Raw genomic sequence first — 17,610 nt, forward strand, 5'->3', positions numbered from 1 at the left:
CCAATACTCCCGGTCTATTATTTTTTGCTATAATATTGTTTCAACCTCTTATTATAGAGAGGTTCAAGTAAATTTGAACTCTAAAAGTTTTACTATACCGTATCCGGACTTGACCTGAATGCACAAAACAATAAGAAAGCGACACCAAATTGATGGCCATCACTAGACCCTTATCCCACCCGATCTTCAGCCAAGAGCTGATCATCTGAACACTTGGTGGGAAAATGAAACCAATTAACACCCTTTTTGAGAATGGGAGTGGTTTAATATTCTGCTCCGTAGGATACAATAACAAACTTGATCAAGGTTAAGAAGTCTTTCAATTTTCCGGCGAGAAAATGCGGGTATGTATACGTGAGGGAATGTTTGTGAAGGGGAAAATGGGCCGAATGGATTACCGCATGTGTACCTACTGTAAGTTTCAACATAACATCGGTAATTATAATGATGATTATGATGATCATATTAATAGTAATAATAATAATAATAATGAAAGGACTACTAAGAGCAATAGTAATCAAGCTATCAAGCAAACGCTTATTGTGATCGCCCCTCATCTTATTCAGATTTGTTAATTAATTATTCTGGATATTACATTTCGATTTAATGTCAACATTTCTATTATTATTATTATGTTGTGTTTCCATTTTTCTTAATTGTAATATTTTGTATTTGTTGTATCGTTGAAAAAATAATTTGATTTGTATGTTTTGCAGAAATCAATTCATTATAACAATAATGATAATGATAGTAATAATAATGATAATAGCAATACCTATATCAACAACAATAATAATAATAATATTGACAGTAAAACTACTAATGAAAAAAATGTTTATAGTGATAATATGATAATACAAATAATAATACATTTTGATGAAAGTGGAGGTAGCCTTTTGTGGAGCCGAAAGTGTCTTTTATATAAATTACCATAAATATGGTATTATGCGAGCGTATGGCAATTTTTTTTAATCATGGATATCCATTTTTAACTGACCACCTTTTTTCTGGGCACAGAATGGCAATTTTGTATTTATGGCTTACTTTATTTAGGGCTATCAGAGTATCCCATCTCCCGTCAGTTGTTCAAACCGCTATGCTCTTTTACAGAAATATACTTGTGTAATTTAAATCTATGGTATCTATTGAGTGAGGACCTGCATTTGAGCACCCGGCACCAATCCATGTAAGACTGCCCTTGTAAAAAATACCTTCTCATATTATCATTCCATTGACAACTCAGTTCTCTCGCTCCCATAGGCTTAATATACGACTCACCCGTTTCCTATAGACAATGTGTTAATATCATGGTCTTTCCCTGTCTGAGTATTGTCTAGACGAGGAAAGTAATATGATTGGCTAGTGAGTTATCCAATAGGAAGACGCACCATGCATGATGCTTGGCAAATAATACTGGTACCAAATTTAGAAGTATATCCTCAAAAAAAAATTCGCGTTAGATCATTCCGGCTTTGCTCTCTGCCAAGTAAGGACCAGGGACCAAGAAATAGCTCCGATATTACAACTTTATTTGCTGTCGATCTTTTTGAAGTTGGTTTTGCGGACCAGATAGACCATGATGGTCCCTCTTTTGAGCGCCCTCCTGGTGGCTCTTGTAGCCTCATGTTGGGCTTCTTCACCCGAAGGCGGTAAGACACATAACTATCCCCATTACGCATGGATTAAGACATGTTAGACATGGACATAAGCATGCATGTACAAAGTTATTTCTGCTCCATGTCGGTCTTTGATTAGATTCGTTTATTTATGATTTGATGATGTTTTTTTCTTTTCGTTATCGCTATTCGTTGGATGTTGTAGCCACAATGTTGTGCTACTCCAGCGGCATACGGTAACAGACATTTCCATGTAGGAGAAGAAAACAATTATAAAGTTGAATTATGCATGTATCAATATATGCGCTAATTTAGTTTTGGAAAGATGTGCTCGACGATATCTTTGTACGGTTTTGTTTTTCACTTTTTTATGCTCTCTTTTTACTTTTTACTGCCATTCAATCAATAATCCCATTATGTTTTTATGATTTTAATTGGAAAATTAATTTTTTGACGAGTATAATTCGATATGAATTGTACAATTTTGTTTTTGATATAGTTTGCCTTTGCCTTTTCTAGGATTTATGTATAGTTAACATCTTGTATTGCGTTTTTGTTTTGCTTGTATCAATGTTGTTTTCTGTCCTATGTAAATCCATTTGGACGGTTACGTATACTACTATTTATTTAATTTGTTTTGCTTTGTGTGTTTTTGTTTTATGAAAATCCTGCAATGTCGGAATTATACTTCAATACATTACGTAGATTCGAGCTGCCTTTTGACTTGGCAAGTTGGGTCGCTTTGCAATAGTCATGAATAGATGTATCAGTTCGTTTAGTCACACATTTCATTGTGACAGATATGTTGGAAAATCCATGCGGACGGGGTACCTACCCCTCCTTATTAGATTTATACAGTAGGCCATCATTTCTAATCGATGGTATTTGATTAAATCCCCTAGAAAAATTACCCAAAACCGACCCTTAATCTTGCTTGTAACACGATTTTGGACAAAACAAAAGTGATGATCCCCTTTTCTGCTGTGACTTGTTAGAAATGAAACTGGAAAACAATAGGAAATTTTCCCTCCACGTGAAAAGATCTAATATCGTCTCTGCAGTTTTTATCAATATTCTTTTCTGCAGCCGAGTTAAAAAAAATAAGGGTAAGGAAGAAAATGAGTCTTTTCCAATGTAGGCTGATGTTGGAGTGTGTATCACTATATTTTAAACTTACGCATATGAAAAATCACAGCTTGCATTCCGCATACCGGACATTTCAAAGTGATGGCAATAGGGGCAACTTGATATTCTCTTATAGCCTAAATACATTTTCGGACTATGATTTTGGACTATGTTAACTGCTCGTCGAAGTGTTTGAAGATGGAAATAAAGAAAACAACAACAGCCAATTGTAAATAATATGTTTTAAGGCAACCGGACAATAGTCATATCTTATGCTTTGAGCAAAAGTACCGTGATAAACGTGCAGTAAATTTGAGGTGTTAAAAAAGGTGGATATACGTTGAATTAGGCACATGCTAAGCCAACATGAATATTAAGCAGCCCTTGCAAAATACTCGGGTAAGGACAAAAGTAGTTTTGTATTGCTGATATGCGTGTTTTAATCAAACTTGCAACAAAATCGTGGGAAAAAGAATTTGAATCACGAGTGTAAATGCATATCACAAGACAATAACAAAATTATAATTGAGGCTTTTCATCAAAGTTATTAGCTTTAATGACTCTGGTCTTCTTTAAAAAAAAAAAAGTATCAATAAATGCAAAATTATTTCCACACATCGTTTCCTTGGTCTGGAATATTTACTGACCGGACAAATTTTGAAAATGAAAAATGAAAACTGCTATATACACATGTAAATTTACAGAGTAGCAATTAGGGTTTGCGCGACTTCAATCGCCTTGATTTATCTCCCCCCCCCCCCCCCCCCACCGCTCCAAAAAAAATTAAATTTAAATTTAAAAAAATAGGTCATCTAAATCACTTTCAAAAACTTGTGTGCTAAAGGTAGAGACCAGTTCTGGTCATGCGATTGCATTGTGAAAGGAACGTCGTGGAATCGATGAGAAAAGGTTGATCATCTAGCATAAAAGTATTGGTGTGTACTGCAAAGTTCTGAAATCATCAAAATGATAAGAAATTTGGCCCAGTCTTGGTAAAGATACAAGTACTGTACACAGAATGATGTATATGTGACTAGGCGACACGTGCGCGATATCTATCCTGTCCGGATAGATATAATAATTTATCAAATATATCAATTGTCAATACCTACACAAAATCACGGAGACTTTCATGAATTCTAAATCCCTTTTACCTGTATTTAACAGGAAAAAAAATTATACAATAAATGTCAAATGAAAGGTACTGAACAGGCAAAAGCTAGATACACCAGTTATACAAATATTTTAACTAAAACGATACGATTAGCAAAAAACGTTACTTTACGAACCAGTTAACCTTATATAAGAACGAGATTCAAAACACATGGAAGATCTTTAAAAAAGCAATGAACTTATCCAATAACAAATCAGATATAAAACTTTATTAGCAAAGAAGTCTTTTATGTATGATGGTCCTAGATTTTGGAGTTCTCTAAGTGAAGGTATTAAAATAGTCCATCCGTAAATTCTTTCAAGAAAAATCTTTAAATATTGTTGTCTCAAATCGTATAGTAATATACAAGAATAATCTGATAACAGTTGGTAATCATCTTAATTTTTCATTCAGGTCTTTATCATCTGCTCGATTAATTTAATATTTTTGTTGGTCTTATGATCTTACCTTCCTAAAATTACCATTATAACTACCTTTTGTTCGGTCATGATTTGTCCTGCTTTTTCCTTCTTCCTTTTCCCCCTTTCCCTTTTCCTTCTTCCTTTTTCTCCATTCCCTTTTCCTTCTTCCCCCTTTCCCTTTTCCTTCTTCCTTTTTCCCCTTTCCCTTTTCCTTCCTCCTTTTTCCCCCTTTCCCTTTTCCTTCTTCCTTTTTCCCCCTTTCCCTTTTCCTTCTTCCTTTTTCCCCTTTCCCTTTTCCTTCTTCCTTCTTCCTTTTTCTCCTTTCCCTTTTCCTTTTTCCTTTTTCCCCCTTTCCCTTTTCCTTCTTCCTTTTTCCCCCTTTCCCTTTTCCTTCTTCCTTTTCCCCCTTTCCCTTTTCCTTCTTCCTTTTTCTCCTTTCCCTTTTCCTTTTTCCTTTTTCCCCCTTTCCCTTTTCCTTCTTCCTTTTTCCCCCTTTCCCTTTTCCTTCTTCCTTTTTCCCCCTTTCCCTTTTCCTTCTTCCTTTTTCTCCTTTCCCTTTTCCTTCTTCCTTTTTCCCCCTTTCCCTTTTCCTTCTTCCTTTTTCCCCTTTCCCTTTTCCTTCTTCCTTTTCCCCCCTTTTCCTTTTCCTTTTTCCTTTTTCTTCATTCCCTTTTCCTTCTTCCTTTTTCCCCTTTCCCTTTTCCTTCTTCCTTTTTCCCCCTTTCCCTTTTCCTTCTTCCTTTTTCCCCCTTTCCCTTTTCCTTCTTCCTTTTTCTTCATTCCCTTTTCCTTCTTTCTTTTCCCCCTTTCCCTTTTCCTTCTTCCTTTTTCCCCCTTTTTTTTTTTAGTTGATCCCCCATTTCCTCAGAAATTAAGAATTTATTGCAATAATTTCATTATGTGCAAAGTGTATTTCGTATAGTTTCCAGAAAAATAAGAATTATATATGGAAAAAATGTAATATCTTTGTTTACCTTTCTGTTGGAAATGAAATAAATATGAATTTGAATATGAAAATGAATTAGTATGCGATTTCCCGGCAAAATTTGTATTATCACGTATAAGTCAAAACATATTCTTTCACATGATTGGTAATACAAGCTTCCATTTCATTTTTTTTAGAGGGGGGCGTTTCCAAAAATGGTCGATACCTTTAAACAATTCTTTTCTTGAAATATCTTCTTAAATTGGATTTATCCCCCCCCCCCCCCTCCCCTACCTTTGCTCGTTTAGGCTACATACAACATAATTTGCTTTTATCAGTTGTGGGCACATGATTCATTCAGTTAAATTAAGTTTATTTCATTTTTGCACGGCACCCACTTCAGCCAACGGCTGTTCTTCCGCAAGTCCGTGTACAATAACATTACATTTACAATTATAAGATAACACATATCATAACATACACATATTTAAAAAAAAAAAAAAAAAGAAGTATATTTCCAATCAACATTTTTTGTTTATAGTTATATAAATAAATATTTAGGCATACGAAATATTAATATTATCAAGTATTGAAAATAATTTAGAACTTTAATAATTTAAAAGAATGAAATGAATTTCTTGAAGTTAATATTCATGTTACCCGTATTATTCAAATTATACCCCCTTCATATACACGGATTTTTCTTACGAGTCCTAACGGATTGCAGAAATTCACGTATCTTTCACGGATCCTTACCACTTGGCCACTTTCACGACCGGTTTAAGAGTTATTACGAGCTGTTTGCGGTTTATTACGGATTATTACGAGTTATTACGATGTATTTACGGCAACAGTCCACGATTTGTTACGAGCTGTCACGTATAACTACGAGGAACTAACGTGTTTGTTACGAGCTGTTTACGTGTTGTTACGCATAGTTACGAGTAAATTTACGAGTCCTTACCATTCGAACTTACGACCTCCTGATCTCTAGACAGTTGTCCTATCCACTAGACTACCGAGCTTTCGCCTAATAGCTAGTGTTGGTTCTAATCCCTTGTATTAACAGGTACCGCATCTTTATTCAAATGAATGAATCTTGCGTCGGGTTGTTTTTATTGCAATTGGTTAAGAAATTGTCCTTTACCGACGTAAATAAACACCGATTCACAGTGTGTTGAGTAATGAACATGATGACGAATGTGTAGAGCGGTATACGAGATGGATGAGATTGCCAAAAAGTATTAGTAAAAATATCAATATATGTCCCACAAAACTAAATTATACATTATAGACTATATCAACCATTACATCTGCATTCCAAAATCATCTTTCTACCAGCCGTAGAATATCTCTAAGCCAACGTATACGGACACCAACCCCCCTGAACATCCAACCCCGGATAACCACCCCCCAGTCAAATACCCACTATGAAAACCACCCCCTAGGACAACTACCCCCTAGAGCGACCACCCTCCAGGATGACTATCCCCTAGGACAACTACCCCCTAGGACAACTACTCCCGGACAACTACCCCCGGACAACTACTCCCCTCCCCTCGGACATGCCGCAAAAAATATGGTAACCAAAGAGCCTTTTCCGCAGAACGGGAGAGAGAGAGAGAGAGAGCGATAGATAAAGGGTGAAACATTCCGTTTAGTTTAGTTCACTTTAAGCTTTTTTTCATATTTCAATACATTATTACATTTGACATGTCATACATGTTTGGTTAAACAAATATTCATACAAACGAAGAGAATAATATATACGACTAAGTTAAATATAGGGAGAAATATGATGGAGCCTAAAGAGAAAGCAACGCATGCATGTCATAGGCTCCGGAAGTTATAACATTGGTATAGTCTTGTTTATATTTTATAACGTAATATAATTTAATTGGAACTTATTCTAAGAAATTGGTCAACATTGGTCATAATTAGCAATACTTGCGTTATATTTACACTGATTACTAGTATACGATACTGATCTCTCTTTTACAGCGATACCAACGTTCAATTTGGAAGATGTCTCCCAACCGCCAGTCGCTGATGGCAACGTACGTCTGGCTGATGGACCAACAGAACTGGAAGGTCGTGTAGAGATCTCCTACAATGGCTCATGGTTTGCAGTTTGCGATTATATCTTCGGTATTGAAGAAGCCGACGTGGTTTGCCGACAGCTAGGGTTTGATGCAGCGATTGCATCCCGGTGTTGTTCACAGTATGGATACACCGATCTCCCAGGGATCCTCAACCAAGTCGAGTGCACCGGGTCGGAGGACAATCTCTTGTCGTGCCCGCATACTGAGGCAGGCTATGGTAACTGCCGGAGCTACAGTCACGCTGGCGTCGTATGCAGAAGTAAGTGTAGAGGGTTTAGAGATACAAAGACGTAACTCCATATTTTGCTAAAATGAGTATTTCATATAAAAATGTTCAGAAAATGCGGGCTTTCCAGGAAACACAAATACTTAATTCCACCAACACCCCATTGAAGTCAATGGCTAGTGAAACATAGACTTAACTCCGTAATGCCCGAGTGCTCAGTGACACCTAAACCACTTCTTGCGAACGAACGCATGCTAATGCAATCACACTGACTTTTTGAAATTTACTGGATACCAATTAAGAACCTGGGTGCATGGAGAGAGGTAATGTCGCTTAAATACTGAAATTAAACCAAATAAACGGTCGCCGTCGATGGACTGACTTTCTTGCAATGTTCATGATGAATTGTTTTTGTTCAGTGTTTAAATATTTTGTGTTAAAGATACATATCTACCCAAATTCTTGCGTACATGGAAGCTCATAATACTTGACCAAATTAAATTTCAATTGATTGTTTATCTGTTCTTTATTTTTACAGGAGAACTCACACCTTGCCCTCTCCCGGTTGGACCAACCATTGATTGGGACGCTGCGTATCAATGTATAAACCCTTACTACCAACTATTCATGAATATAAACAACCCTCGGGTTCCTGGGGAGGTCTCTCCTTTCCTCACTATAGCAAACCTCATGGATGCTGTCGGAGCCGTATGGGATTCTGACAGCCTGGTCCAAGGCATGGGCTACTTCTGCCGATTGGTAGCGCCACGGCAGCCGGCACCAGGCCCTGGTGTCTTCCGTGGTGTGTGCGACCCTGTGCTGACAGCTTTGTCCGATGGAACTGACCTAGACGGCGAGCAAATATGTAGATTCGTCTACTCATTTGCAATGCCCAGACCTTACACCGGAGCTCCCTACACACCTGATACCAGCACTCCCTATACACCAAGCACCGAAACTCCTCGGACACCTGGAGGATTGTCCACTGATTATCCGATCTCTTTTTCATCCATCGCTCCATTCATTTGCATATTTCCCATTGAGTACCTATCCTTTTCAGAAAGCCCTCCTTTAGGTGTCGATGCCTTTCAAAACTTAGACATCGTCACTCTCCTGACCCAAGCTGTCGAAAACGTGCTGAACATTACCTCATACGACGAGGACACTGTATGCTCAGCTGTGGGTCACCTGACTAGCAGAGAATACGCACCACGTGATATTGCCATAGATTTCATGGCCGAACTATTGGCAGACCTCTACCCAGTAGCTAATGAGATCTGCACAAATTGGGACGACATTGTCGAAACCATTCTTTCAGAGTCCAGCAGCTACTTCTACAGCTTCGATGTTGGAGTCATGGTGGACGAAATACCTGCCCTCATTGCGCTTTTGACTGACTATCCCGACAGGGAAACGCTTTGTCTTTCTATCCGCACTGCGACTCTACTCGGTGAAGACGCCGTGTATGCTTCCGCAAGATCATTGGTTGAAAGTATAGTGAATGTTCTGACGACTCAGGAAAAATGCGTTTCTCTAATCGACAGTACTCTGACTGTTATCACTGATACTTCAGATGAGATTACTCTCGATGATTTAGAACAGTATTCCATTCCATTTTACACGGGATTCGATGATGTACAAGAGATTTGCCAGTACTTAGAGACATCTTTCGGTCCTAGATGTAAGTCCACTTTAAACGATACTCTTAAAATTACATTGTCCATTTAGAAAGGGGACATTTTGGGAGGTGGTCCGACAATAGCTCTGGGCCTTATAGATTATGGTTAGACTGGCAAATGGGTTTTAGGTTAGGCTGAGTGTTAGGCTGAGCTATGTTGATAGGTCATTGGCAGGAAGTAGGAATTCGGTTAGCTTGGTAAATTACTGCGAACCAATTATTGCAGGAGGATGTGTCAGATGATGGTTTTAAGAATATCTCAATTGTTAAAATGATCCACGTTTAATGAATATTGACGAATAGATGATGACCCATAAGAACTGTTATCATTTCATTCTATGGCGAACACATGGAGCTTTTACAAGAGATTTACCCAAGGTGATGATTTAAAGTACGATACATTGACTAGTTTCTCTAAGAAAATTTAATAAGAATGTGCATAATACATATTTTCTATCTCGGGCTGTCATATACGCCATGGGCAAAATACATGCTCTCTGCATATTCATCCAAAAAATCGGAATTCTGAGAGAACAAATAATACGATCGAAAATACTTTCTCGTCACAAGGTCAATTTCAATATCCTATTGTATATCTCAAAGAAATCATGTTCGTATTTTTTCACTGCGTAGTTTTTTTGTTCGCATATTTCAATAGGTGATGGTCAAAACTATTGAACTTGCATTAGGGTTCATAATAGGAAATGATGTTTTTTTCTTTTCAATACCCTTTAAAGATCCTCCACTTCAGGTCCGGCTTGTTGGTGGAGAGACCCCGAACGAAGGTCGAGTCGAAGTGCAGTACGCAGGCGAATGGGGAACTGTCTGTGACGATGGATTCGACAATGATGACGCCAAAGTGGTGTGTCGGCAACTGGGTTACCGTGGTGAAGCCGTTAGTCTTGGTAACCAGAGACCTGGTACAGGTGAAATCCTTCTGGACGATGTCGGGTGCCTGGGGGTCGAGTCTAACATCGGACAATGCCCAAATGCTGGGATTACCGTCCATAATTGCGATCACAATGAGGATGTCAGTGTGACCTGCAGCATTGAAGGTACAGTTCATCATATCATTGTCATTAGTTGATTTACGCAATTTTGTGTTCAACTTGTCTCTCTCTCTCTCTATCTCTCTGTTTCAGCCTAGTTGCCACATCTGTCGACGTTGGAGATCATGCCATTCGACAAGTCTCTGCTTCACGAAAGGCTCTTTTCCCCGGTCTTTCTCTCCTCTCTCGTCAAGTCATTTCTGCAGAGTATCCAACCACCGGGAACATACCATTCTTCTGCTTATTTCGCTACTCATCTTTTGTGTTATCGTTCATTTAAATGCCAGATTATCCGAACCGCCTTTTCGGATCAAGTGTCTCATGAATCTCATCTGTCGAATCCTTATCGCATGAGCCAGTTTTCCTTCTACATCCGCTCTTCACTACACTTCTTCGTCACTATTTACAAATAAGTTGGGTTGCTAAAAAGTAATAGTCTTTTTAAAAACAAACACGATCATTTGAAATTTGTTTAAATCTCGTAATTGTGATGAATAATGTAAGATTAACGTTAATTATTTGTGTTAAATTGTATCACGTCCAACACCACTTGTTGCCTCATTCACCATCAGTGACACCACAACCATCTCCTCCATCACAACCTTGGACAACGCCCTCTTCGACAGACAATGGGTTCCTTCTCACCCGACTGGTTGGTGGCAGCACAGAGAACGAGGGACGTCTCGAAGTCTTCTATCAAGGCCATTGGGGAACAGTCTGTGATGACTTTTGGAATGCGCACAATACGGATGTTGCATGTCGTTCTCTTGGCTTTCAGGGTGGCGAAAGCTTCTCCTGTTGCGCAGAGTACGGCGAAGGTGACGGTCTAATCATCCTTGATGACGTTGACTGTACTGGAGAGGAAGATAGCATCGCGTCTTGCGGTAACGCTGGACCATTCAATCATGACTGCACACATATAGAGGACATCGGAATCTCTTGTATCCCAAATGGTAAGGACTTTACCATTCCATATCTGCGATTATGATATGTATTACCGAAACTGAAATATCCAGTTATCAAAAGTAGTCCTCTTAAAAGAATACCACATGGATGTTGAACTACAATATATATTCATATTCATAATCTACAAAAAAAATTCTATCCCAACCTCCTTTCGACAACTTGCAAATAATATAGACAGAGTATCATAGACGTAAATTGATATCATGGTAATTTAGTAAGTAAAATAATTGAAGTACCCCATGGGCTAATAGGGTTGTGATGGTTACACCTCAACAGTTTTGTTGACAAAAAAAAAGGATTGCTCAGATGGCTTTTCAATTTCAGTCTTTAATATATAAGTTAAATAATAACCATATATTTTATTATTATCTAAAGTTTGGAGCTTAAAAAAAAAAAGACAACTGCTCTTTCGTTTTCTTCATCTCGTAATTCTAGGTGCCGGCACTTCAGCCGTACGTCTTGTTGGTGGAAACAACGAAGCAGAGGGAAGGGTCGAAATCAATTATAACGGAGTCTGGGGAACTATCTGTGATGACGATTGGGATATCACCGATGCCAATGTTGTCTGCCGCATGCTAGGATTCCAGGGGACTTCTGGTGCTCCAGGATCAGCTCAATTCGGACAAGGCACTGGTCCCATTCAACTAGATAACGTTGGCTGTTCAGGAGATGAGGAAACTATCTTTGACTGTGAACACCCTGGTTTTGGTGCTCACAATTGTGGTCATTATGAAGATGCCGGAGTAGTTTGCATTGCTTCAGCAGGTACAGGTAAATATCAGCTTTGTACTGAAAGGAATAAACAAGGTCACGTGTCGTTTTCCCAAATGTAAACGATTCCGAAGGACCGTTACTCTGGTTCAATTCTCTAATTGTCCCTAATTTCGAAAGTTCGTAATTCCGAAAATGACACGAAACCCTGTTTTGCTATTTAGATTACAAACCTTCGTAATACCGGACTATATCTCATTTTCGGAATTATAAACCTTCGGATATACGACATTTCTAAAAAAAAAAAAAAAGCGCATCAAATGTTCGGAAGTACATGTATAAACCGCATTTCATTTTCAAAATTATGAACCTGCTGATTTGGGATTATCATATTTATGTTTCGAATTGACAAGCCTTTCGAATTATCAACTTTCGTAAAAACCAAACTTCGGAAAAGGAGGTTGCATGACGTTCAAAACTTATATGTAAAATGTACTCCCTTCCCCAAATCAGGTTCGAATTGTACTGATACTTCAAATAAACTTAAATATCAAAATATATATTGTACATAGACTTGTCCTTTTGCATGAAAAGCAGGTTCTTTATGCAAACATGGTGAAATTGCATATGAAATATCTATTTTGAACTATACACCTGTATCTGTATTCTATAAACAAGAAAATATTTTATTAGGAGTGCACTCGTATTGATAAAGCCTTTGCTGAGAATATGTGTAACTTTCATTCCTGTATGTGATTTATTATCGTAAAGTGTACATAACCTCAACATTTTGTTAAAAAATAACTGAGCAAATTTTTTCGCAGGATGCGACAGACGAAGAGTTTTCGTTAGTATTGTTTCGATCCGGTAGTCTTGTTGTTTCCGTATCGTATTTGCATATAGAGAATGGTAATAAGTATTACCATTCGATTTCATCTTTTAGATGTACGTCTGGTTGGTGGAAGCAACGAAGCAGAAGGAACGGTTGAAATTCAGCATAACGGAGTCTGGGGAACTATCTGTGATGACTCATGGGGTATCGAGGATGCCGATGTTGTCTGCCACATGCTAGGATTTCAGAGCGCTTCTTCGGCTCCAGGTTTAGCTCGATTTGGACAAGGCACTGGTCCTATTCAACTAGATGAGGTTAGCTGTTCAGGAGATGAGCAGACTATATTTGACTGTGCACACCATGCTTTCGGTGTTCACGATTGTACTCATTATGAGGATGCCGGGGTAGTTTGCGTTGATACATCAGGTACAGAAGGAGCTTAATGGTCGTTTAATATCAGACTTTATACACAAATTTGTTTAAAGGTTACATGTCATTTTCGAAAATGTACATAATTCCAAAGGTACGTTACTTTGTAGATTCGTAATCCTAAAAGTTCGTTTCTCTGATGTTTAATAATTTTGTAGGCGAATAATCCCTAAATTTAAATAGGGCCACTATTATTTCACAAGTTCGTAATTCCGAAAATGACATAGAAACCTGTATCGCCTTAGGGATACGAACCTGCGGAATAACTGACTATATTGAATTTTCAGAATTATAAACCCTTGGATATGTACAAACTTTCTGAAAAGTGCATCAACTGCTAAAAAGTATAAACCTATTTTATTTTCAGAATCATGAATCCTCTGATTTGGAATATTTGTATTTTGAAATGACAAACCTTCGGAATTATGAACTTTCGTAAAAATTACACTTCGGATAAGGAGTGCCACAAGTATCATCACGTATATATAACACGTTCTCCCTTTCCCACAAATCAGGATATAATCTTACTCATACTTTAAATCAATTTAGAATTCAAAAATGGTTTATCGATCGAATCGAAAACGTATTCTGTACATTGACTGATAATTTTAATGAAAAGGCAGATCAATTATTTATCATTACTTGAAAAAATTGCATATTTATTATCATTTTTTAAATATATCTTTATTTCATATATAAGAACAGTTATAAGTAGATGGCAATAGTATTCCTAAATCCTTTGTTGAGAATATGTAAAACGTCTAGTCGTGTATCCAGTATATTAGCTATCATCCCAAATTGTACGGAACTTAAGTCTTTTGTTTGAAAAAAACTGAGCAAATTATTACGCAGAGTGTGAGAGACAAAGAATTATCGTATAACTGCTTTGACGCGGTACTCCTAATTTTTACTTACCATATTTAATTATGGAAAATGGTAATAATATAAGTATTTGATTTAATCTTTTAGCTGTGCGTCTGGTTGGTGGAAGCAACGAAGCAGAGGGAAGAGTTGAAATCCAGTATAACGGAGTCTGGGGAACTATCTGTGATGACGATTGGGATATCAACGATGCCAGTGTTGTCTGCCGCATGCTAGGTTTCCAGGGGGCTTCTGGAGCTCCAGGATCAGCTCAATTCGGACAAGGCACTGGTCCCATTCAACTAGATGACGTTGGATGTTCAGGAGATGAGCAGACTATCTTTGATTGTGCATACCCTGCTTTCGGTGTTCACAATTGTGGTCATTATGAAGATGCTGGCGTTATTTGCATTGCTTAAGCGGTTAAATAGTCAGTTTCGGCGGAATTCCGAAAGTAAAAAAGGGTTACATGTTGTTTTCCCAAAATACATAATTCCGGAGGTTCCTTACTCTGTAGGTTCGTAGTGCTAACGTTTTATTTCTCTGATCGATCCCCATTCTGTAGGTTTGTAATTCTGAGAGTGCAATAGGGTAATCATAATTTAGAACGTTCGTAATTCAGAAAATGGCATAGTACCCTGTATCGTCATAGGAATGGTAAACCCATTTTTTCATTAATTATGACCCCTCTGATTTGTGTAATTTGTGCTTGGAATAACAAAGCTTCTCTAATCGGGGCCTCCATTTACCGTCCCGTCTTTACCCATAAGTAACAGTTTCAAGTCCCCTTTGACGAGATTGAGTAAAACAGAACAATTACTAACATTGAAACACATTATTGATGGCATAAATATACCAATGGTTCTTTTTTATGTTAAAGTAGCAAACGTTTCATTATAATAGGTTTATTCGTACTTTGGTATGTTAAAGGGCTTTTACATCTTTGGAAAAAAAACATTCGGGTTTAATGGTTTTCAATTATGCGCGGTTAGAGATGAATTCTCATGTGCGGTGAGGGATTAATTTTCATGTAAACTTTAAAAATATTTAGTTGGCTACGGGTATGAAATGTGCGACCTCATTTAGATCGAAAGTGATAACAAATATCTCTGAAAGGGAAATCATACATCCATGGCAAACTACTATAGAAGAAGGCAGAATAATCAGGAAGCATACTGGTGAAAGTTTGAACGAAATCAGACAAAAATATTTTAAATGCTATCACTACAGGTATAGACTCTTCAAAGTGACTATATCGGTGTCGTGTTAACCCTAATAAGGCCGGGGGCATCATGCCCCCCCACCCCCCCCCCCCCCACTTCAAGATTTTTCTGATTGTTCGGTAACGCAAATGGATGGCGCCCCGCCGCTCGCTTTAGAGCTTTTGACCTTTTTCTTTAGAGTCTTGCGCATCTTTAAAAAAAAAAATTGAAAACCGGACCTACGGTTACAAGGTCAAGTGACCTTTTGTCTATGCATGTCAGCCCAAAAATCGCTCATTTTCGTGATTTGTGTACAAAACATAGGGAAAAGTCATTTTTCCTAAAAATAGATCAAACATGGGTTACTGGGTCTTGTTTAAAGTTTAGGTGGTTGTTTTGGGAGTCAAAATAGTTGAATTGTAGTTAGAAATGAAATAAAACAACAAAAACAATGAAATACATAAGTAAACAAAACAATCATGAATACATAAATAAACAAAACAATGAAATACATAGGAAATTATCAAAACAAGAGATAACAGAAGGAATAAGCTGGCTCTTCCAAATTTTGTTGTCGTATTATTATTCCGAATGGTCTAATGAATATATATAGTGAAAAAGAATGCTTTAATATGAATAATATATGATTTATGGGTAAAAATGTGATTTGTATGACTTTATTTGCATAAATTACCATAAATATGCAAACAAGTGAATTTTAAAAAAATTGAAATTACCATAGTATTCTATACACTTCACTTGACATGCGTGCAAATTTTCGAGGAGATCGGCCGTTTCACGGCCGAGATCTTATGGGGGGCCCATAATGCCCCCCCCCCCGGCCGTACTAAGACCTCAAATAGCCCGGCCTTTTTAGGGTTAAGTCATATAATGGCGGACAACCTTCCTATTTGTTCCAACACACAAGATGACTCATATTTAAATTCTTCGAAAATGTATGATTATCTTTTCTTTTTAAAGAGCCTGTAATACAGTCCATAATATATTTGCAGCAGCAGCCACAGAGTGAAGGCACCTGTAAGATGAACAAAATAAAGTAATAATTGTATACACGACAAACAGGAGAGTAATCCGTCACTAAGTCACAATCCACTGGCTAATTTGCCAATTTGAAATCCGCAAAGCTGTAGTTATATCGTTTCGCAAACAATCATAACTTTCTTATTATTGATTCTATTCATTTCAAACTTTCCGACTTCTGTTTCTCTAATTTTCTGCTTTTATTTGAATTAATTAATTGCAAGGGTTGGATTGCCCTTTCGTAGTTGATATAAATTAATAATTGTGTTTGTAGATGTTTGCAAATATACGAAATTAGGCCAAACCATATGTCCCCATGTATTTGACTAGAGCCCTTTTACTGGAAATATTGCATTATAAAATTGACATCAAAATAATGATTTTCTATCGAATGTGGGTAACATTTCAAACACAAAATATTCATTATTGCAATAGGTATTACATCTTTTGGATATTTTCTGTTTCTTATTAATTCAATTTATCCTAGTACCTATATGCCTCTGTTATTAACTTTAAGATTTTTCGATCTACAATTTCAAACTATTTATGACGATGGCAAGACATACATGGGTGTTGTTAATCTTTAATATTATAAGTAGAGTATGATAGATTCCAATATTCTAACTTGCAGTATACAACATCTAATGGCATTTTGGGTAAATGTCTCAGTCAGTCCCTTCTTCGTCATTTAAGAATTGTGATAGGTTAATTTTAATGCACCAAAATATGTATTCTTGTCTCTTTCGGGTAGGGTTCTGGTAAATTTCTATTTCAAGATAACCGAATTTTTATATCTGTCTGGTATTGTCATGGCGATGTATTGGAATAATTTCAGTTTCGAAATAACCCAAGTTTTGTTTGTATCGAGTAGTGAAGAGGAAAATCTTAATCTCAATATCTTGAATCTTTCGGGTATTTTTTACCCTTTTTAAATTCTCAATTAAGAGCATAGTTTTACGTCATTTACAGTCATTACTTATGGTTTTCAAAAAAGGAGAGGAGAAGGTAGCTGTTGGTGCAATATATCTTTAAGAATTAAGATGATTTGTATGAAATATAATAAATTCATATAATACTTGTTTGCATGGGTGAAGGAATAAAATATTAATGAATCGGATTATTTACCATTGGTTTAAAATGCGTTATTGTATTCATTTTAGTGGGTTCTCCAGCAAGACTGTACTGTTATGTGTAACGAGAAGTTCGGTTCATTTCTAAATCAATATTTATTTACCATAGACAACATTTAAGAAGGAGACCAAGATAGAAGAA

The 17,610-nt window shown here is 37.1% G+C and overlaps 1 protein-coding gene across 2 annotated transcripts; it reads left to right on the forward strand.

Annotated features, from left to right (window-relative positions):
* The first annotated feature begins 1,485 nt into the window (after positions 1-1,485).
* Positions 1,486-15,410, forward strand: LOC105447538 (deleted in malignant brain tumors 1 protein). 2 transcript variants are annotated; one of them, XM_030989213.1, is made up of 8 exons: positions 1,486-1,649; positions 7,243-7,602; positions 8,108-9,250; positions 9,985-10,302; positions 10,869-11,249; positions 11,698-12,033; positions 12,917-13,231; positions 14,204-15,410. In XM_030989213.1, the coding sequence occupies exons 1-8, from the start codon at positions 1,577-1,579 to the stop codon at positions 14,512-14,514; spliced, it is 3,237 nt and encodes a 1,078-aa protein (XP_030845073.1). In that variant the 5' UTR covers positions 1,486-1,576; the 3' UTR covers positions 14,515-15,410. The 2 variants fall into 2 exon arrangements, with proteins under 2 accessions (XP_030845073.1, XP_030845075.1); XM_030989215.1 differs by having other exon boundaries at positions 11,698-12,027.
* The last annotated feature ends 2,200 nt before the right edge of the window (positions 15,411-17,610 follow it).

Source organism: Strongylocentrotus purpuratus, unplaced genomic scaffold (assembly GCF_000002235.5).
Source record: "Strongylocentrotus purpuratus isolate Spur 01 unplaced genomic scaffold, Spur_5.0 spur5_scaffold_18, whole genome shotgun sequence".
Lineage (NCBI taxonomy): Eukaryota > Metazoa > Echinodermata > Echinoidea > Camarodonta > Strongylocentrotidae > Strongylocentrotus > Strongylocentrotus purpuratus.

Coding starts and splice junctions, on each gene's coding strand:
- LOC105447538 (XM_030989213.1), top strand. CDS start 1,577: ATGATGGTCCCTCTTTTGAGCGCCCTCCTGGTGGCTCTTGTAGCCTCA. Junction 7,603..8,107: donor CGCTGGCGTCGTATGCAGAA/GTAAGTGTAGAG, acceptor TTATTTTTACAG/GAGAACTCACACCTTGCCCT. Junction 13,232..14,203: donor AGTTTGCGTTGATACATCAG/GTACAGAAGGAG, acceptor TTAATCTTTTAG/CTGTGCGTCTGGTTGGTGGA.